Genomic DNA, 22,988 nt, shown 5'->3' on the forward strand with positions numbered 1-22,988 from the left:
TCGTTTATATCTATTACAAACACCCCAGAGGATCCCAGCACTGATCCTTGCAGAACACCACTGGTCACAGGCCTCCAGTCAGAAACACACCCCTCCACAGGGACCCTCTGTCTTCTATGACCAAGCCAATTTTGTATCCAACCTACCAACTCATCATGGATCCCATGTGATTTAATCTTCTGGACCCCCTGACCATGAGGGACCATGTCAAATGCATTAGTAAAGTCCATGTCGACAATGTCCACTGTCCTACCTTCACCAATCATCTTTTCACTTCCTCAGAAAACTCAGTCAAATTTGTGAAACAAGACCTCCAAAGTTGTTCAAAGTCTATCCCATTTAGCACGGTGATAGTGCCACACAACACAATGCAGGATATTCTCAATGTGAAGGCGGGACTTCATCTCCACAAGGACTGTGCGACGGTCACTCTTACCGATACTGTTATGGATATTTGCAACTGCAGCTGGCAGATTGGTAAGGATGAGGTCAGTTATGTTTTTCCCTCTTGTTGGTTCCCTCACCACCTGCTGCAGACCCAGTCTAGCAGCTATGTCCTTTAGGACCCGACCAGCTCGATCAGTAGTACTGCTGCTGAGCCACTCTTGGTAGTGGACATTGAAATTCCCCACCCAGAATACATTTTGTGCCCTTGCCATCCTCAGTGCTTCCTCTAAGTGTTGTTCAACATGGAGTATTACTGACTCATCAGTGGAGGGAGGACGGTATGTGATAATCAGCAGGAGGTTTCCTTGTCCATGTTTAACCTGAAGCCATGAGACTTCATGGAGTCCGGAGTCAATGTTGAGGACTCCCAGAGCAACTCCCTCCTGACTGTATCCCACTGTGCCGACCCCTCTGTGCCGGTGGAACAGGACATACCCAGGGATGGTGATGGTGGTATCTGGGACATTGTCTGTAAGGTATGATTCTGAGTGTATGACCGTGTCAGGTTGTTGCTTGACTAGTCTGTGAGACAGCTCTCCCAATTCTGGCACTAGTCCCCACATGTTAATGAGGGGGACATTGCAGGGTCATTAGGACTGTTTCTGCTGTTGTCTTTTCCAGTGCCTAGGTCAATGCCAGGTAGTCCGTCTAGTTTGTTCCTTTGTTGAGATTCATAATGATTGATACAAGTGAATGGCTTGCTTGGCCATTTCTAAAGGCAGTTGAGAGTCAACTACAATGCTGTGGGTCTAGAGTCACAAGTAGGCCGGACCAAGTAAGGATGGCCAATTTCCTTTCCTGAAGGACAATATTCCTGCGATAATACGACTAGGCCATTTCCTCCCTGCCTGAAACATCTAACCTCTGGAACGTTGAACTGCCAGTCCTGCCCTTCACCCAACTGAGTTTCTGTAATGGCTACAATGGTACTAATCCAGGCTCTAGGCTCATCAGCCCCACCTGTTATACTCCTTGCATTGCAATCAATACACTTGAGACCACCAGTCCCACTATGTTTATTAACCTGGCCCTGCCTGTTCTTCCTACTAAACTGACTTATCCTCGTCTCTACCTTCTCCTCATTCACTCGACTGGTGAATGTACTGGTCTGGTTGCTACCCCACTGCCACATTAGTTTAAACCTGCCTGAGTAGCACTAGCAAAAGGGATAACTAAACCAATTAATGATATTTCAATTAACATTTCAGTCAACATACCTTCAGAACATGAGGCTGCTGAAATCAGTAACTCCCTTGGGGCATTCTGTTTATTTATCATCAACTATCAACACAGCAACTTTGCTTTTATAACAGAGATTTTAAACTTTCATTTGAAATGTTTTAAAATTTGCTTCTTATCATCTTGTTTTAGGCAGAGCCTATAGCTATGGAGCTACCCTTGTCTGCCCTTGTCTAAGTAATCACTCCTCATGCATAACTAGAGACAATTGGATATTTTACTGCAAGACCCACCCTTTCTGAATTGTCACTATTGCTGTCAGCCTGTTTCTACAGAATGTACAGCATAGAAAAAGGCCTCATGTTATAAAAGCAAAGTTGCTGTGTTAATAGTTGATGATAAATAAACAGAATGCCCCAAGGGAGTTACTGATTTCAGCAGCCTCATGTTCTGAAGGTATGTTGACTGAAATGTTAATTGAAATATCATTAATTGGTTTAGTTATCCCTTTTGCTAGTGCTACTCAGGCAGGTTTATACTATCATCCATATGCCTATCTAATAGCTGCATAAATGTCCCTAATGAGGCCGACTCCACTACCCTCTCTGGCAATGCATTCCACGCCCCTACCACTCTCTGAGTAAAGAGCCTACCTCTGACGTCTCCCCGATATCTATCTCCACTCACTTTAAAACTATGTCCCCTCGTAAAAGCTACCTTATCAAACTGTTTTCCAATCTTAAATTCTATGAGATTTTATATGTATTGCTGTTCTCACCGACACCAGTTCACAGTGCTGTCATGTTGAAGTTGTGTTTTCACACAGCTTCCTAATGCATTAATTCATCGTTCGTCTTCCAGGCTATGGAGGGCTCAATGCTCACACTGAGCTTTGGGAGCTGGATGGAGTTACCAGGTCTGAAACTGAAGGACTGGGCTGGAGAGAAGCGAAGGTTTGTAGCAATCCCTATGACATTGTAGTTTCCCTTGACTGGGTTGTGCTTAATGAGTTCAGGCACCTTGATAGGGAATATTATCGTGGGGGCGGGGGTGTCAGTGCAGACTGACCAGAGTGTTTTGAACATGATCTTATTGAATGGCTTGGCTGAATGGCCTACTTCTGTTCCTACATTGTATATTGTAATGTTACCTGAACTTGAAGGGTTAGACTGTGGAGAGAGATTTCATAAACTGGGTTTGAATTCCCAGGAATGTTGAAGGTTGTGGGGGGTATAGATTGAGGATTTCAGGATTTTGAAAGTTGTTGATGAGAGAAACGTTTCTGCTGGTGAGTGAGTCCCAGCTATTCCAGAGAGAAATTTCTTCACATACAGTATAGGATGGGCTGAATGGTAGATCACACTCCCACAAAAAGCAATTGATACTTGATAACAATATTAATTCTGAGATTGGTCCATTTTGCGAGGCAGGCTGTGGAGGGCCATGAAACCAGGATTGGATGGGTTGAGTTGGAGTACACATCAGCTGGGGTCTCACTGACTGGGAGAAACAGCCCCTAATGGGTCACAGGTCCCCCCCTGGTGCATTGCTACAGCTCCCAATATTTGGTACCTCACTGAGGTCGGATCCTGTTATCGTGTGTGCAGACCCCCTTGCCCATCCTGTGTTAATTTCAGCCAATCACCATAGCCTGTGGTGGACCTGCATTTACAAACTCACTGAAGAAGGGAAAATATCGTAAATAAAATCATTTCTATAGCACCTTTCCTGAGCGCAGAATATCACAGAGCACTTCACAGCTGATGAAGTACTTTTTACCGTGTAGCCTGTTATTGCGATGTAGAAACATGGCACCTGAAGCATACTGCATGGCAAGATGCCACAATGTGCTAATAGCCCGATAATCTGGTTTTTTAATGATATTAATTGAGGGATAAACATTGGCTAGGACACCAGGGTGAGTGAACTAGTGACCATGGGATCTTTTACATCCAACAAAGTGTATAAATTCTCTGATCTGAACAATGGGGCTCTGACAATGCAGTGTTCCTCAGTACTGCACTGGAGTAAGAGGTTTGATTCCCTGCTCAAGGAAACCCACAAGTTTCTGACTCTGAGCTGAGAGTGCTCCTCACTGATCCACGGAAGAAAGAATGCTTAATGGAAAGGAGCAGTTTTGTGGGGTTTCAGAAAAAAATCATTGAGGTCCAAATAAGGAACAGAAGGAAAAGATACTTAGCATGAAATGCATAAAACTAGCTAGATGGACAGAGAGATGATTCTAGGACAGAGCAAGGATTAGCAGAGTGGAGTCAATACAATGTGGAGATGGAGGAACACAGCAGGTCAGGCAGCATTAGAGGAGCAGGACAGTCAACATTTCAGTCCCAGACCCTTCAATGAAACATCGGCTCTCTTACTCCTCTGATGCTGCCTGACCTGCTGTGTTCCTCCATCTCCACACTGTATTGGCTCTGACTCCAGCACCTGCAGTTCTTGCTATCTCCATGTGACTTAGAAGAGTGAAGAGTGGCTAACGGTCATTGAGAGATAACCACAAAAAAGCATTAAAGAGCTGTTTATTCATAGGGGTTAGAATGTAGAAACTAGCTCCGATTCTAGTCTTAGTGTTAGGAAGGGGAGTTCAACACCCCTCTGATAATTAAAATCGAAACACAAGCCCCCAATCTGTTACGGCAGGAGTAGAGATCCCCTTCTAATAATTAAACCCAAAACACCTAGAGAAGCTGGCCTTACCTCACCTAATCTGTTAAAAAGGAGTTGTTAAGTGAAAGAAAATCCCTAATATTCACTTCACAAGCAATAAGTAACAATTTATTTATTTAACCCTAACAGTGAACAAATTAACAGAACTACTAACAAATCAAATAATTCCCCCTTAACTACTGACAATTCCCAAACAGAAAAAAATTCTAATAGTATGCTGTTCCAATAAATAGAAGTCCCACTTATAAAATGCCAAGTAATAATAAAAATAAATTAAAACTTAGACTCTCAAAAGTACAGCCAGGTTAAGTCTTCCAGAATGTTCTTTCCCTTCTCTGCTGATCCTTCTGTCAGGAATGCTTTCTGTGTGAATTCTTATGTCAGGAATCTTAGCTAGGAGTGCCATGGTACCTTTATGAATGGATGGTGCTTTCTCAGAGAGCTTAGAGATTTCTGTGAGAGCCAGATATTTATACTTCAGGTGGCAGTTCATGCTTAGATCTATTTTCAAAAATCGTGTTCACATATACTCCGCTCTCCCCCCACCCCCCCGCCCCCCCCGCCCGCCCCGATGACCTGTCAATTTCCTTATTATAAGATTAGTGTGAGGTTGTCAAAAGCATCAGATTTAAATTCAGTTGGTTTTCACTCTCTAAGTGCTTGGTTTAAATTAGTTGGCTGATCTTCAAGTAGTTGCCAAAACATCAGAACAAGCCTAAGGTTTCTAATCACACAGCCAATTGATACATCTTTCAATTTCAAAACTGCCTGTACCCCTTCAGCTGCTTACCGATACATTCTAGTTTAAATCTCCAAGCTTAGAAAAGCACATCACCTCTTAAAGGGACTATGCACTCTTTCCCCGCCCCCACCCCCGCACCTTATCATTTTTACAAACAAATTCTACCTTCCTGCTTTGCAATTCACAAGAACTCTGCACAACTTTGCAACACTTAGCAACATAGGAACAGGAGGAGGCCATTCAGCCCCTAGAGCCTGTTCCACCAATCAATGAAATCATGGCTGATCTGTGGCCTAACTTCATATACCTGTCTTTGGCCCACATCCCTTAACACCTTTGCTGTTTCAAATTTAACAACTGATCCAGCATCCACTGCTGTTTGTGGAAGAGATTTCCAAACATCTACCACCCTTTGAGTGTAAAAGTGCTTCCTAACGTCTCTCCTGAATGGTCTGGCCCTAATTCAGTCAGAACTGATTGCCATGTCTAAACTACACCAACCTCAGCCATCTCTCCAGCTATATCTTGCTTTGAGCCCCAAAATCAGGCGGCTGCTCCCTCCTAATCCAATCCTATCCCCTCCCCCTCCATACCCCTATTCACCCTCTTACTCTCCCCTTCCCATCTCAATGCTGCCTGCTTTTCCCCCTCCTCCTCACCCCCTAATTTCCCTCCTCCTCACCCCACTTGTCCTCCTCCTCACCCCCTTCCTCCTCCACACCCCTCAATCACCCCTCCTCACCCCCTTGGCCCATCCCCCCAACTCCCGCTCCTGCAGGGGCTCAGTGAGACGTCCCACACAGAAAAGGATTCTTTGAAGCCACAAAAAGCAGATGCTGCTGGGGACCAGATGGAAATCGATGGATTTTATTGTTAGGATATCAAGAGTTACCGAGCTGAGAGAACTGATTGGCTTTCTCCCAATTACAGAGAGTCATAAGTTAGAGAATAATGTTCCAACTGCTTGTTTCAATAAAAACAGGAAATTCTGTTAGTATTCAGGACCTGGGGTGTGGGTGCAGAGTTAAACTAACAAATTGACCAATCCCATCACTGTTTCCTGCACCATGGGTTCCTGGATGGAGGGTGGGGGTGTGAGGGCACCCCACTGTAAATAGTAAATTGTACCCAACATTCTTCATTTATACCTTTTACCTTTTTCTTCTTTCTGTCTTTTGATTCCCACTCTCTGCCCTCCCTGCTCCTCTGTATCCATTCTCCCCTTCCCTCCGTTTCTCTTCCCTATTTACCCTCCTGTTGATACCCATTCCCCTCCCCCAGGAATCTAAGGAATGATCGCGTGACCCCAGCTGAGGTTGCTGCCTATTATCAACACTTTGTCAGTGAGATGGGTCTTGAGAAGAACTTTGTGCCCAATAGCTGCCTGACATCCCTGTGTCGAATCAGTGACATTGCTGAGGGTGAGGAAGCCAGCAAGCGAAGAGTGACCCAGGACAGAGGACAGGAGGAAAACAGCGGGGCAGCAACACAGTCATTGTGGGAGGTCAGAGGTTTCCAAACGGGGAGCAATGGGGTGCAGACACCCTTCCTGATCTTGGCGGAGAATGTCGTCTTAGCGACTGGGACACAGGACGAGCCTGTGAGGCTGGGTGTCGAGGGTGAAGACCTGCCATACGTCTGTCACAGCATTTCTGAGTTTGAAACGGCCATAGTGCATAGCTGGGTGAGTGAGTGCTCAGAGCCTGTGCTGATTGTTGGAGCAGGATTGACTGCAGCCGATGCCATTCTGTGTGCCCATCACTACGAAATTCCCGTTCTTCACATCTTTCGACGGGCAGTCACTGACCCCAACCTAATCTTTAACCAGCTGCCCAAAGTGCTCTACCCAGAATATCACAAAGTGCACCAGATGATGAGTCAGCAGAATGCTGGCAGAGACTCTGCTTCTTATCGAGGCTATACCAGCTTTCCCCAGCACCAGGTCAGCAGCTTCAAGCCGGACAAGAAATGCATCCTGGAAAGCTGGGACAAGTGTCAGACAGTGGTGAATATCTCCATGGCATTGGTGCTGATTGGGGCTAATCCCAGACTCACCTTCCTTAGGGACAATGGTAGTTACCTGGGACTGAACACTAAGATGCCGATCTCCTGCCGCTGTAACCCTTTGCAGATTCATCCTTACACCTATGAGCTGCTCCAGGAGCCCAACCTTTTTGCAATGGGTCCCCTGGTGGGTGATAACTTTGTGCGGTTTGTGAAGGGTGGGGCTCTAGGTATCACCAGCTGTCTGGTGAAACGCCGCAAGGAACAAAAGGACCATGTCCTGGCCAAGTGAAGCAGGAAGCTGGCAGTTTCTACTGATCGTAAACCAGACAGAGGAGTAATCTCTTGTTGTGTATCACTCCTGAGCAGACTGATTGCTGCTGAGTGCATTTAGGGGCAAGCGTTGCTGCTTTCTGTCATGGGTCTGACTCAAAAACCACTCAACTCTCACACGTTCCGGAAATGTGCATTTGGGAACGTTAAACTTTCTTCCTGTTCTTTTGGAATTTCTGCATGGATTGATAGAGGAGGATGGGATTGACAAGAGGTAATGAAGGAGAGAGCAGGGGCTGTAGAGTCAAGGGTACCCTGTCAGGAAACAGTTGTGGTTTGCTCCATTACAGACTCCTATCCATTCAGTAAAACTGGCAAAAACACTGGTCAAACAGTAAGCAGAATCTATATTCTCACCCATTGACACTCAATCCTGCTCCAGAACTTTCTGAACCAGACTTATGACCGAGTACTTGTTTGTCACTCATTGTCAGGTCACTGAACAAAGGTAAAAGGTGAAACAAGTTTTTGATTTGGGTCTTGGAGGAGTTTGGGTTGTTAAAGTTGTAGTAATTTCTGTAAAGTGAGAAATGACTGACATGCTTCAGGCTGTGCTCACTCAGGTGAGTGTTTTGTTGTGTGGTATCTCCCTCCCTCGGTGATATTTGGACTGTTACCAGGACTTAACTGGAATTGAGAGGGAGTTTGCACACAGACAGAGATCTGCAGTATCAGCTATGATGCCATCAGCTAGCACCGTCAGATTTATTGAGCCCAGTCTAGTTGGAATGGAACACATCACCACTCTCACCTTTAGTTAAGACTTTTCCTTCAAATTAGGTGAAAAATGTTTTGCAATTTTTTTTGTTTCTAATCAGTCTGTTCAGAAATATTATTACACAGTTCTGCAGCAGTGGGACTTGCTGTGAACTGGAGCTGATAAAGGCTCTGGGACCAACACAATGTCTGGGACTTCACCAAATTTGGAACCAACAATTTATCTCCTTAAGCAATAATTGTGAAAGAAATTCAGAATGACAGAGAAGGAAATAGTTAACTCAAGTGAAATGAGATGCAGAAAAAGAAATGGAATGAAGGAGAGATCAAACTGAAAAAGAAAAGATACAGAAGGGGAGAGATTTGCAGGAATGAGTTATCAGTTTAATTGTTCCCTATCTGGGACAGGGAGAGGTTTGTACTAACAGTGATCACGCTGCTTGAAAGATGCTTAATGCTGTCTTCAGTCCTAACACATTAATGAATTTAATATGCAAATTCTGCAAGTTTTCTAAAACACCAGGGAGCAGGAGTGTGAGAATCTGTTGATATAAATCGAGCAGTGGTTTCTAGAAATTTACCCTCTCCATCAGTTTCACAGTTGACTTTCAATTAATCCCAACAGGTGTTGTTAAATTTATTTTTCCAGCAAAATCCGCCAGCTGTGCTTCCTTAATCCACACAATCAGCAGAATTAGGGAACAGCATTCCCAATTTGGATATTGGAAATCCAGGAAAAATCCTTAATCACGGGACAGATTGTGGTGGTTGTGGGTGTGTCAGATGTTGGTGTGTCTATTGGGAGGGTTCAGGGAGTGAAGGGGACAAGGGAGAGGGAAGAGGGGTCAGGGAGTGGAGACGGAGTGGAATGGGGTCAGATAGTGAGGAAGGGGGAAAGGGATCAGACAGTGAGAGAGAGAGCAGAGGGAGGGCTTGGGGGAGTCAAACAGTGGGAGGGGGATTGGAGAGGGGTCAGACAGTGGGGGAACGGTCAGATGGTGGGGGAAGGAGGGGTCAGATGGTGGTGGAGGGTGTTGTGTGTCAGACTGTTGGGGCTGGTCACTGGGGTTAGGAGGTACACTGGTGTGATTGGACTTGTGTTTTGAACTGTGTGGCCAATTCTGTGCATGATTCTTTGCCGGCGTGTTTCTGTGAAACTGGTTTGTCGAAAAGTGCTGAGGTTCAATACAATGATTGTAAAACTGGAGTAGTGTTGTGAAGCTGATTATTGATCCAGCTGGGCTGATTTATTACATCCAAAGTCCTGAGCTGTTGCTCTGGCTAAGTAGTCTCTTGTTTGATCCTGCTGTAACACATCCACTTTCTGCAGTCTCCTCCCCAGCATGGCCTCTAGAGGAAGTCCTGTCACTGTCACTACGACCTGACCATAGATTAAAATTTATCACAAAAAGGGGCTGCTGCCATCTCCAACAAAACCTGATCCCAGTGCTCCACAATATGATCACAATCCTGATTCCGAGCTCAGTGAGGAAGGCAGCCTCGCCCCGACACATTAAGCACCTGGAATTGGTGGTAATTAACTGGCATAGATTGAGAATTGATTCCCAGATGGGAAACAGCGTGTGAATAAATGGGTCATTTTCAGAGTAGAAGGTGGTGAGAAGTGAAGTGTTGTTTTGCCCCATCAATTCACAAAATAGGTCAACGATTTGACAGGGAATCAAATGTAATATTTCCAAGTTTACTGATGACACAAAACTAATGAGATGCGAGAAGGTGGCAAGGATGTAAAGATGCTTAGGGTGATTTAGAAAAGTTGAAAGAGTGAGTAAATACGTATCTGATGCAGTAGAATGTGATGAATGTGTCAAATTGTTCATTTCAGACAGTGGGGAGGAAAAACTGGCAAGAAAGGCAAAGTATTATTTAAATGCTGATCGATTGGGAAATGTTGATGTACAAAGGGACCTGGGTGGTCTTGTACAGTAGTTGCTGCAAACATGCAGGTGCAGCATGTTAGGTAGGGAAGTGGTGTGTTAGCCTTCATTACAAGACAGTTTGAGTACAGGAGCAAGAAAGTCTTACTCCAGCTGTGGTGAGACCACACCTGGAGTATTGTGTGCAGTTTTAGTCTCTTTTCCTAAAATAAGATATAGTCGCCATAGAGAGGGTGCAGTGAAGATTCACCAGACTGATTCCTGGGATGGTAGGACAGTCCTGTGAGGAGTGATTGGGTTGACTAGGCCTGTATTCACTGCAGTTTAGAAGAATGAGAGTATAAAATAAACACAGAAAATTCTGATGGACATGGACAGACTAGATGCAGGAATGAGGTTTCCCCTGATCAGGGGTTCAGAACTGGGTTCACAGTCTCAGGATGTGCAGTAGATCACTTTGGACTGAGGTGAGGAGAAATTCTTTTACTCAGAGTATGGCGCACCTCAGGAGTTTTCAAATACAGAAGGCAGTGGAGGATGAGCCATTGAATATATTTGAGAAAAAAACAGACTTCTGAAAGCTAAAATGTTAAAGGGTAAGGGGAGAGCAGAAGTATGATGTTCAGATAGAAGATCAGCCATAATCATGTTGAGTGACACAGCAGGCTTGATGGGCCAGATGGGCCAAATGGCCTAATGCTGTTTTTAGTTTCTATGTTGAACACTACCTAGAGGAAGCACTGAGGATGGCAAGGAGACAAAATATAACTAAGGGTGGGGGACTTGGAATGTCCATCACCAAAATTGTCACTCTAGCACCACTTCTGTTTGAGCTGCCAAAGTTTTTAAGGACTTTGCTAGACTGAGTCAGCAGAACCACAAAGAGAAATAAATCCAATTGACCTCATCCTAACCACAGAAAGCAAGGCAGATTTAAATGATGGAAGGTGTCACCAACAGTGCTATCAGGTGGCACTTGCAAAGGAATATTCTGCTCATTGATGCTAAGTTTGTGCTTTGCCATGGCCACTCAGCTCCTGATCTCATCATAGATTTGGTTCAAACATGGACAAAAGAGCTGAATTCCTAAGGTAAGATGGGAGTGACCGCATTTGACACATTGTAGTATCGAGGAGCCCTAAAAAAACTGAAATAGATTTTCTCGAGTGTTGCATTTGACACCAACCAAGGCAAAGCAGCCTGCTTGAGTGGCACTCCATTCATTAACATGGTATGCATAGTCATACAGCACAGAGACAGACTCTTCAGCCCAACTGATCAGGTTTTCTAAACTGAACTAGTCCCATTTGCCTGCGTTTGGCCCATATCCCTCTGAACCTTTCCTATTCATGCACCTGTCCAAATGTCTGTTAAACGTTGTAATTGTACCCGCCTCCACCACTTCCTCTGGCAGCTCGTACCATTCATTCCCTCTACCATTGATGTTCAGTAACAAAAGTGTGTCATCTACTGCTATCCATATTCCATGAATGAATTAAAAACACCTTTTGTTTTATTCATTCGATGTGAACATCTCTGCCTGGCCAGTATTTATTGTCTGTTCCTGGCTGCCCTTGAGAATGTGGTGGTGAGCTGCCTTCTTGAACCACTGCAGTCCACAATGCCCTCAGGGAGGGAATTCCAGGATTGTGACCCAGCGACAGTGAAGGAACGGCGATGATATTTCCAAGTCAGGATGGTTAGTGACTTGTTGGGGAATGTGGTGTTCCCATGTATTTGCTGCCCTTTGCCCTTCTAGATGCCAGTGCTCGTGGGTTTGGAAGGTGCTGTCTGAGGATCTTTGCTAAATTTCTGTAGTGCATCTTGTAGATAGTACACACTTCTGCTACTGTGCGTCAGTGGTGGAGGGTGTGAATGTTTGTAGATGTGGTGCCAATCAAGCGGGCTGCTTTGTCCTGGTTGGTGTTGAGCTTCGAGTTTTGTTGGAGCTGTACCCATCCAGGCAAGTGGGGAATATTCCATCACACTCCTGACTTGTGTCTTGTACAGGTAGTTCTCCTATAACGTGATAGTTGCGTTCTTGTGTGTCCTCGCGCTATAGAAAATTGCCATAGAAAATCACATTAAATGGAAATTGCTATAGAAAATCACTATACGGAGAACGTTCACCTTATCCTAACAGTGTCCACTATTCATCAATCGCATTACAGCCAATTTGTATTAACAAAACGTGTGTTATAGCAGAACTATCTGTAGATGGTGGACAGGCTTTAGGGAGTCAGGAGGTGAGTTACTTGCTGCAGTATTCATAGCCTCTGACTTGCTCTTGTAGCCAGTTTTTATTTATATTTCAAAAATATTGATTATTCATAAAAAATATCTTTGTATATATACATTGTCACAAATGCAACAGTTCAGTTCTGTACAGTAGTATATCAAGTAAACAAGCAAACATTTGAATTTGAGACAACAAGGTGTAGAGCTGGATGAAAACAGCAGGCCAAGCAGCATCAGAGGAGCAGGAAAGCTGACGTTTCAGGCCTAGACCCTTCTTCAGAAATGGAGAAGGGGAAGGGGGTTCTGAAATAAATTGGGAGAGAGGGGGAGGCAGATAGAAGATGGATAGAGGAGAAGATAGGTGGAGAGGAGACAGACCGGTCAAAGAGGTAGGGATGGAGCCAGTAACGGTGAGTGTAGGTGGGGAGGTAGGGAGGACGGACAGGTCAAGGGGGCAGGATGAGGTTAGCAGGTAGGAGAAGGGGGTGGGGCTTGAGGTGGGAGGAGGGGATAGGTGGGAGGAAGGACAGCTTAGGGAGGCAGGGACAAGCTGGGCTGGTTTTGGGATGCGGTAGGGGGAGGGGAGATTTTGAAACTTGTGAAGTCGACATTGATACCATTGGGCTGCAGCATTCCCAAGCGGAATATGAGTTGCTATTCCTGCAACCTTCGGGTAGCATCATTGTGGCACTGCAGGAGGGCCAGGATGGACATATCGTCTGTGGTATGGGAGGGGGAGTTGAAATGGTTTGCAACTGGGAGGTGCAGTTGTCTAGTGCGAACCGAGCGTAGGTGTTCTGCAAAGCGGTCCCCAAGCCTCCACTTGGTTTCCCCGATGTAGAGGAGGCCACAACGGGAACAGCGGATGCAGTATATCACATTAGCAGATGTGCAGGTGAACATCTGCTTGATGTGGAAAGTCTTCTTGGGGCCTGGGATGGTGGTGAGGGGGGAGGTGTAGGGGCAGGTGTAGCACTTCCTGCATCTGAGCTAACAAGGTGTAGAGCTGGATGAACACAGCAGGCCAAGCAGCATCAGAGGAGCAGGAAGGCTGACGTTTCAGGCCTAGATCTGAGATAACAAGGTGTAGAGCTGGATGAACACAGCAGGCCAAGCAGCATCAGAGGAGCAGGAAGGCTGACGTTTCGGGCCTACAGCTACCTAGAATACACCTCCTCCCACCCACCTTCCTGCAAAAATGCCATCCCCTATTCCCAATTCCTTCGCCTCCGCAGCATCTGCTCCCAGAACGAGGCATTCCACTCCCGTACATCTCAGATGTCCTCGTTTTTCAAGGACCGCAACTTCCCCCCCTCAGTGGTCGAGAACGCCCTCGACCATGTCTCCCGCATTTCCTGCAACTCATCCCTCACACCCCCTCCCCGCAATAACAACCAAAAGAGAATCCCCCTCGTCCTCACGTACCACCCCACCAACTTCCGGATCCAACGCATCATCCTCCGACACTTCCGCCATCTGCAATCCGACCCCACCACCAAAGACATTTTCCCCTCCCCACCCTTATCTGCCTTCCGGAGGGACCACTCTCTCCGTGACTGTCTTGTCTGCTCCACACTCCCCTCCAACCCCACCTCACCCGGCACTTTTCCCTGCAACCGCAGGAAGTGCTACACCTGCCCCTACACCTCACCCCCATCCCAGGCCCCAAGAAGACTTTCCACATCAAGCAGATGTTCATCTGCACATCTGCTAATGTGATATACTGCATCCGCTGTTCCCGTTGTGGCCTCCTCTACTTCGGGGAAACCAAGCGGAGACTCGGGGACCGCTTTGCAGAACACCTGCACTCGGTCCGCACTAAACAACTGCACCTCCCAGTCGTGAACCATTTCAACTCCCCCTCCCATTCTGCAGACGACATGTCCATCCTGGGCCTCCTGCAGTGCCACAACGATGCTACCCGAAGGTTGCAGGAACAGCAACTCATATTCCGCTTGGGAACGCTGCAGCCCAATGGTATCAATGTGGACTTCACAAGTTTCAAAATCTTCCCTCCCCCTACCGCATCCCAAAACCAGCCCAGCTCGTCCCCGCCTTCCTAACCTGTCCTTCCTCCCACCTATCCCCTCCTCCCACCTCAAGCCCCACCCCCTTCTCCTACATACTAACCTCATCCTGCCCCCTTGACCTGTCCGTCCTCCCTGGACTGACCTATCTCCTCCCTACCTCCCCACCTACACTCACCTTTACTGGCTCCATCCCCGCCTCTTTGAACGGTCTGTCTCCTCTCCACCTATCTTCTCCTCTATCCATCTTCTATCCGCCTCCCCCTCTCTCCCTATTTATTTCAGAACCCCCTTCCCCTTCCCCATTTCTGAAGAAGGGTCTAGGCCCGAAACGTCAGCCTTCCTGCTCCTCTGATGCTGCTTGGCCTGCTGTTTTCATCCAGCTCTACACTTTGTTATCTCAGATATCTCCAGCATCTGCAGTTCCTACTATCTCTGAAACATTTGAATTTGATTGAATCCCAACAAACCAAAGGCATCTCTTACACATACAAGACTATATTTACATACATTGAGGCACTAGGAGGGTCCAATAACTGAACGAACTCCCATTTACCTTCAGCAGGAAGACCTCAGACAGTGGTCTTACCCCAATGTACCTTGGCGGAAGCTACCCAAGCTTTAGTGCGTCCCTCAGCTTGTAGTCCTTGGCCTTGGAATGTGCCAATCTACAACACTCAGGCAGGGTCAACTCCTTGTTTTGGGAGACCAACAAGTTTTGGGCAGAAGAAAGAACATCTTTCACAGAGTTGATGGTCCTCCAGGTACAGTTGATGTTTGTCTTGGTGGAACAGCCTGTAGAGCACAGAGTCACCTGTCATTAGAGCTGCTCGAGATGAACGTTGACAAAAACCACTGTGTCTTTCTCCAGACTTCCTTTTCAAAGGCACATTCCAGCAGGAGATATATGACAATGTTTACTTCCCACCACCCCCACCCCAGCCCCCAGACACTCGAGGGCAGCGTGCAGTGGCACAGACACCAGGCATACATGAATGATCTCACAGGCAGTGCCTGGCTCACCACCAGCCAAGCAACGTCTTGGTGTTTGTTCGAAAGTTCTGGTGATGAGGCATTCTGCTAAATGATTTTTGACAGTCTGCTCAGAGAACCATGTGACAGGATCCACCCTGTCCTTTTCCTCAGGGTCTCAACGACACTATGTGCTAACCACTTCCTGAAGGACCTATGATCAGAGGCGTTTTGCTTTGAAATTTCTCGACAAAGGACCGGTGATACGGAATGGTCCAACTACGAGGCCAGTCCCATCCTTTGCAACACCGGTGATGGGTAGAACCTCAGTTTGTAGTTACACGTGGTGTTTAGATGCTAAAGGTCAATGCACAGCTTGATGCAGCTGCACACAAAGGTGGCCATCAGAATGAGGGTGACATTGGGTGTGTTGTTCCCATCCCCTTATCCAGAGTTTTGTACATGGAGTCCCTGCAGATCCAGTCTCTCTTAGGCTTACAGGTGAAATGGAAGCTGGCTTGGGTGACTGAAACAGCATAGTTTTGGGGGATGGGCAAAACCTGCAACAACAGAGAGAGTGCGTCACACCTGCAATGGAGAGGGAGCGGTGCTCTCAAAAGACCAGTTTCTGCTTCACTTTGGCGATGCGCTCCTCCCAAGACTTTGCTCATGCCTCCAGCCCCTCCAAACCATATTCCCAGCACCTTCAGGTAATCTGTCCTGACGGGGAAGACGCTAAAGGATTGGTTGGCCCAGTTCCCAAAGAACATGGCCTCATCCTTGCTTCGATATATCTTGGCTCCCGAGGCCAGTTTGAACTGGTTGCAGATGGTCATGAATCAGTGGATTCAAGCGGAAAACAGCGATGAGCCCATGTACAGGGAGGCTCCGACCTGCAGGCCTCCGTTGCCTGGAATAGTCGCCCCTCTCCGGCTCACATCCTTCAGCAAAGGGCTCTATACAACACATAAATAAGGCAAGAGAGAATGGGAGCCCTGCCTGACTCCAGACCTGATAGGAAGGCTTTCTGATTCCCCCCCATTGATTGAGTCTGCACTAATGATGTTGCAGATTCTCTCCCCAAAGCCCATTTTGGAAAGCACATCCACATGTAGGTGTGCAATATCTTGTCAAAGACCTTCTCCTGGTCCAGGCTAATGAGGCAGGCATCCAGCCCACTGTCCTGCACGTAGGCAATCGTATCCCTGAGGAGCTTGAGGCTCTCAACGATCTTCCTGCCCGGCACAGCAGAGGTTTGGTCAGGGTGAATCATTAATCCCAGAGCAGACCTGACTCGGTTGGTGATGACCTTAGACGGGTTTTGTAGTCTGCATTTAGCGATGAAATTGGTTGCCAATTTCTAATTTCCTCCCTCTTCCCCCTTCTGCATGTAGATGAGGGTGATGATGCCTTTCCTCATGGATTCGCACATGGTACCTGGCAGAAGCATACTGTTGTACATGTGCAGCAGGTCCTGACCAATCAAGTCCCACAGAGCAGAACACAACGTGACCAGTAAGCTGTTGCTTCTGGGAGTTTTATTCTTTTCTAAGGACTTGAGGGCCTTTGGATGTGCTGATGGAGATAACAGCTGGTCCAGCCTCTCCTGTGTGATAGTGGACAGGAATGACTGGGAGGCCACACTGTCATTGAGTAGAGTAATAGAGTCATAGAGTATTAAAGCATGGAAACAGGCCCTTCAGCCCAAACTGGTCCATGCTGATCACTGTGCCCACTCAGCTAGTTCCAATTGCCCATATTTGGTCCATATCCCTCTAAACCCTTCCCATGTACCTATCCAAATGTTTTTAAAATGTTGCTATTGTACCCGCCTCAACTACTTTAGCAGCCCTTTCCATATATGCACCACTTTGCATGAAGAAGTTGCTCCTCAGGTCCTTCTTAAATCTTTCCCCTCTCACCTTAAATCCATGCCCTCTAGTTTTCAATTCCACATCCCTGGGAAAAGGGCTATATGCATTCATCCTATCTATGCCCCTCATAATTTTATACACCTCAACAAGGTCATCCCTCATTCTCCTACATTCCAAGGAATAAAGTCCTTTCCTGGCCAACCTCTCCCTATAACTCAGGCCAACTAGTCCTGGTAACATCCTCATAAATCTTCTTTGCACACTTTCCAGTTTAACTATGTCCTTCCTATAACAGGATGACCAAAACTGTACGCAATACTCCAAATGCGGCCTCACCAATGACTTATACAACTGTAACATAACACTCCAGCTCCTATATTCAATGCCTTGAACAATGAAGGCCAGCATGCTAAATGCCTCCTTATCCACCCTGTCTACCTGTGATGATGCTTTCAATGAACTATGTACTTGTACTTCCAGGTCCCTCTGTTCCACAGCACTCCTCAGGACCTTACTATTTACTGTCTGTGGGCTTTGAGTCATACAGTCTGGCATAAAAGGATTTGTTGATCCTCAGTACATCAGACTGAGATGATGTTACCAAGCTATGTTCTTCCTTCAGGCTGCGGAGCACAAAGCTCTCCTTATGCACCTTCTAGAAAAACAAACGTGAGCACATCTCATCCTGCTGACGATGCAGACTGTGGACTGGAAGATTATCTTGGAGGCCTCCGAGGCAAGGAGCAAGACTTGCTGACTCTTCACGTCTTGGAGATCGTCCGTAACATCGACCCCCATCGTCTGCAGCAGGAGCAGATTCTGAATGGCTTTCTGGAGTTTTGACAGTTTTCCCCATCTCTCATCTTCTGAGCACCTTTGAGGATAAAGAACCTCTTGATGTTCCCTTTGACTGTTTTTCATTAGTTCACTGGAGATTCAAAGAGGGGCTTCATGGTTCTCCAACCTGTGTAATCCCTTTTGAGCTCCTCAATGCTTTCTGGGGTTGAAAATTTCACATTTGGCTTCCACATACCCTTGCTCGCCCGCTGGTTGGCCTGAAGGTGACAGTTGGCCAGTAGGAGACAGCAGTCAAAGAAAAACACCAGCTTGATGTCAGTGCATCTGACTGAGAACGTGCAGGACACAAACAGGAAATCTATCCTTGAGCGGATAGACCCATCTGGCCATGACCAAGTGTATCTATGGTGCGCTCCATCTGCAGGGGTGCTGAACACATCGTGCAGCTTGGCGACTTTAATTGTTTCCATCAGGAACCTGGACATGGCATCCAGTTTGCTGTCGGCCCCTCCGTTTCCTCCAACCGCATCGATGATGCAGTTGAAGTCTCCGGCCAGAATGACCGGCCTGGACGTTGCCAGTAGCAGTGGGCGGTGTTGCAGGACAGTCAGCCGCTTACTCTTTACCACCAGTACATACACATTAATTAGTCTCAGGGGAGTGTTTCTGTACATGACATCTACTACAAGGAGGTGCCTGCCCACAACCTCTCTAACGTCAGAGATGGTGAAGTTGCCTCCTCGCAACAGAATACCAAGGCTGGAGGAACAGCAATCATTTCCCCCTGACCAAATCAGAGGCCCATGGGTCCATAAGCTCGACCATCTCCTGCTGAGGTGAGGTATCCCACACTCCTGCAGAAACTGAAGGTCTGCTCTGATGTTAGCCAGCTAAGCCAATGTGAAGACACATTGCGTGGTAAATTTAACACTATGCATGTTAATACCGGCAATTTTAACACCCATTTTAAGACTTTATAGAATTACCCAATGTCTATTCACCCATGATCTTGTCACTGGCGGACTCCCTGTGTCCCTTTGGTGTGGGTGCACTATTGGACACTGTCCCCATCGAGCTGTCCTGTTCCTCCCTGGAGTGGTTTCCTTGCTCCGGTGTCATTGGGGCAAGAACAAAGCCAGAAAGGTCCAGTTTGGAGTCTGATAGAGGGACCATCATGCTTTGCTCCTGATTTGGAGTGTCGTTACTCTCAGTTCCCTTGAGTTGTGGTCCTGTTCCCAATGGTTGCACGTTGGGCTTCACCATGCCCCTCGGGAATTCCAGCATTTCAGGGTAGGGAGGCGATCCTCTTCTTCTCCCTCGTGGTACTGTGCCTCTTGTTTTGTTGGTGGCCATCCCTCCCCATGTCTTTGTTGTCAAGAGGAGCTGCTGGTGTGTCCATCATGCAGCTGTTTCTTTCCATTTTGCTGTTAGCCTGTGAGAGTCTGGCATGTTTTTCTTTTCCAGTTGTTTCTGACTGGCATTCACTCCCATACCTTCTTCGTTTCCTTCTCCTCCATTGACTCCATCTGTTCAGGTGGAGGTAGCTGTGCCTCTGCGCTGGTTGCCTTTTCTTCCTGTCTGGACTGTTCCTCCTTCTAGGTGGCCGTCTTACTTGCTGGAGGGTGGTACCTTACTGTCCTTTGGGGGTCCACAGCTCACGTCTCCACTTCCAGTCATAAAACTGTATGTTGTGCTCCCCTCTCCCCGTTTTGGGCAGGCGTTATACATGTAGCCTGCTTCCCCACCTAGATTGCGTCTCTTGGACGCCTTGCAGTTCTTAAATAGGTGTCTCTCCTGTTTGCAGTTCCTGCAAAGGGTCACTTTACAGTCCACTGCCATGTGCCCTGCCCTCCCCCACATTCTAGGCTGCCCCACATATGTCAGGTAGCCTCGGCTCCCTCCGATCATGGAGGATATTCCCACTGGCATTCACCTTCGGGCTAAAATTGACCTGCTGCTTGCTAATCCAGATTGCGAAGGGGTCGATTATGTCAGTGCTGCCTCCTTCTAGCTATACGCACCTTCCCAGGAAGATCAGGCCCTCCGCTGCTGGGATATGGGGTTTGTACAAATGGATTGCAACAACCTGGCTCCTCTGTGCAGAGAGAACGAACAGTGTTGCAGCAGACAGGGAAGAGAGGGGACTCTCATCTCCATTTTCCTTGAATGCCTTCAGGAGATGCTCGCATTGCTTCATGCTCCTGAAAGTCACATCAAAGTAACCTCCACTAGGAAAACTCTGCAAACAGAAAATGTCTGCTGCTTGGAACCTCCAGCAATCCCAGAGGACTCTCTTCACGAAGAAGGTCCTGTCAACTGGTGATACTTTCTTCACAGTCACCCTGACTGTATCGCAGAACCCCTGTCCTGGGGCGTGGGCATTAGCAGAGGCCATAGCTCTGGTTAGCTGGGTGGTCACTGAATTGGTGTTAGGCTGAAGCCAGCATAAAGGTCCACCATGTTCAGCTCAGCTCAACAAGTGATCTTGCGGGTTTTGCCCACAATCTAGCAATGATCTCACTATCTTCCAGTGATAAAGGTTCTTAGCTCAGAACTTGGATCAAGGTGTCTCTCTTGCCAGGTAAATCAGTTATGGTTGGGTATATCTGAATGCCACTTGGTAGCCACTGTGTTTATGTGGTAAGTCCAGTTGAATTTCTGGTCAATGGTAACCCTCAGGATGTTAATCGTGGGGGTTCAGTGATGGTAACATCGTTGACTGTCAAGGTGAGGCAGTTAAATTGTCTCTTATTGAAGATGGTCATTGCCTGGCATTTGTATGGCATGAATGTTTCTTGCCATTTTTCAGCCCAAGCCTGGATATTGTCCAGATCTTGTCGCATTTGAACATGGACTGCTTCAGTATCTGAGGAGTTGTGAATGGTGCTGAACATTGTGCAATCATCGGCGAACATCCCCACTTCTGACCTTATGATGGAGGGAAGGTCATTACTGAAGCAGTTGAAAATGGTTGGGCTGAGGATACTACACTGAAGAACTCCTGCAGAGATGTCCTGCAGCTAAGATGACTGAACTCCAACAACCACAACATCTTCCTGTGTAGTAATAAACTTGAAAAATGAGGAGGGGATTGCTTGGTCTGCTATTTGGATTCGCTAAATAAAAATAATAATGGGTACAGTGACACTGTACTCAGAGTCACAGCTTGTACCAATGTGAGGATTCGCTTGCTTTTACCCCCACCTGGGACCTTCTTTTAGGTAAATTAAATAAATTAATCTGTGTATTTGGTGTTCTGATCATCTGCTGCTGTTGACACCGTATTCAATGTGGGATTTAACGTCATTCTGCCTTCAGTAGCAAGGGTTATCTTGGCCAGTTAGAGACACAGGCATTGGGAATGTTGAGCATCAAACTGGTCATTAATTTCTTGTTCTTTGTGGAATTTACTCATTGGCACCAAAGGTAAATCATTGTGAAGAGTATCAAAGTAGCAGAGCTGTGGCTGTAAACAGCCAAATCCATGTGAGCTGTTTATTTAAATTTATTTGTATTTTATAGGAAGAAGCAGGCATTATGTATTCATGTTTGGATTTCTTCCAAAGTCAATACTAATTAAAATTGAATGAATTGTTTCACCCTGTATCAGCACATTTTCAATTCAGAAAATAACTGCCTTGTCTGCATCACCAACCACCAGAGAGCAGTCTTAACCAGTGGATCCTAGGCCAGAAATTTCACTCCACTGAAATCAAGGATCCACCTCACTAGCACCATCCCACCATTCTCCACCGCCCCCCCCAACCATCCTCCTTCCTTCATTTACATTCTCTTCACACCGTTCCCTTTCTCATTCACCCATGTCCTATCCCACCTGCACTTACTTCCACCAATTACCCGTCCCTCCCGTGTACTCCTTCCCCTTCCTACAACTTCCTTTCACGGTGAGTCATTTTTTTAAAAAAACTCCCAGCCCCCTCCACCTTAGATTCATAGAATCTATACAGTGTGGAAACAGGCCATCTGGCCCATCGAGTCCACACCCACCCTCCAAAGAGCATCCCACCCAGATCCACCACCCTACCCTATCCCTGTAACCCCGCATTTCCTATGGCTAACTCACCTAGCCTGCCATCTCTGGGCACTAGGGGAAATTTAGCATGGCCAATCCACCTAACCACATCTTTGGACTCTGGGAGGAAACCCATGTAGACACAGGGAGAATGTGCAGACTCCACACAGACAGTTGCCTAAGGGCGGTTTCGAACCCTGGTGCCTGGCGCTGTGAGGAAGCAGTGCTAACCACTCAGCCATTGTGCTGCACTCATCAACAACATGAGAGGAGCTCATGGAGGTTCAGACAATTTCATCTGCTGTTTCCCTTCATTTGAGAAGCCTACAGAGCCCAACATTCTCCAAGGTTTTCCCTACCCCTGCTCACCTCATCCCCCACCCCCATCCTGCTGCACACCCCACCTCCCCAATCACGCCCTGCTCACCTCATTCCCACCCCTTTCTCACCTCACTCCCACCATGCTGCTCACTGCACATTTTAAAATTGAAAGCATTACACAAAATACAATGCTAAAGGCACAAAAGGACTTTACAAAGTAAAATGTAACATTACAAAACACCAAGTTCAGAGACTGCTGAATGTTCTTCCAGAATGGCTTCATTGAAATAAGGTTATTGAAAATAGAATCTAAAAAAGCACAGAACAGCATGAGGATGGATGCGTACCAAATATTCCAACATGAATTGGAAGGCCACTGATGTCCTATCCAAGTTCAACCTATTTAAATAAACAATACAACTATACTTCACAGACCAAGCAGTTGTACAATTGGTTAAGACACCATGAAAATACTCACTCCAGTTAGAAACAGTTGGTGGGGGGGATTATACAGAATCAATACTTCTGGCTTATCTAATGAGGCCCAGAAAATTCCCGCAAAGATATGGAAAATGCTAGAGGATAAGCTCCATACAAGAGAAAATTTTACAACTCATTATGCAGAACTGATGCCCTACAGGTAGCAGCCACAGGAATCAGTGGTTTAATATGTTAGTAAGTCCAATAACAAGGGCAACAAATGTGATTCTTCAGTGA

At 46.7% G+C, this 22,988-nt stretch overlaps 1 protein-coding gene across 3 annotated transcripts in view; it reads left to right on the forward strand.

Annotated features, from left to right (window-relative positions):
- The window catches only part of osgn1 (oxidative stress induced growth inhibitor 1), a 194,437-nt gene extending 185,514 nt beyond the window's left edge, over positions 1 to 8,923 (forward strand). For all 3 annotated transcript variants that reach the window (XM_048608120.1, XM_048608119.1, XM_048608121.1), the window contains 2 exons: positions 2,488 to 2,579; positions 6,338 to 8,923. In XM_048608120.1, the coding sequence (XP_048464077.1) occupies positions 2,488 to 2,579; positions 6,338 to 7,352 (1,107 nt within the window). In that variant the 3' untranslated portion in view covers positions 7,353 to 8,923. The remainder of the gene's footprint in view (positions 1 to 2,487; positions 2,580 to 6,337) is intronic.
- The last annotated feature ends 14,065 nt before the right edge of the window (positions 8,924 to 22,988 follow it).

Source organism: Rhincodon typus, chromosome 19, assembly GCF_021869965.1.
Source record: "Rhincodon typus isolate 14 chromosome 19, sRhiTyp1.1, whole genome shotgun sequence".
NCBI lineage: Eukaryota > Metazoa > Chordata > Chondrichthyes > Orectolobiformes > Rhincodontidae > Rhincodon > Rhincodon typus.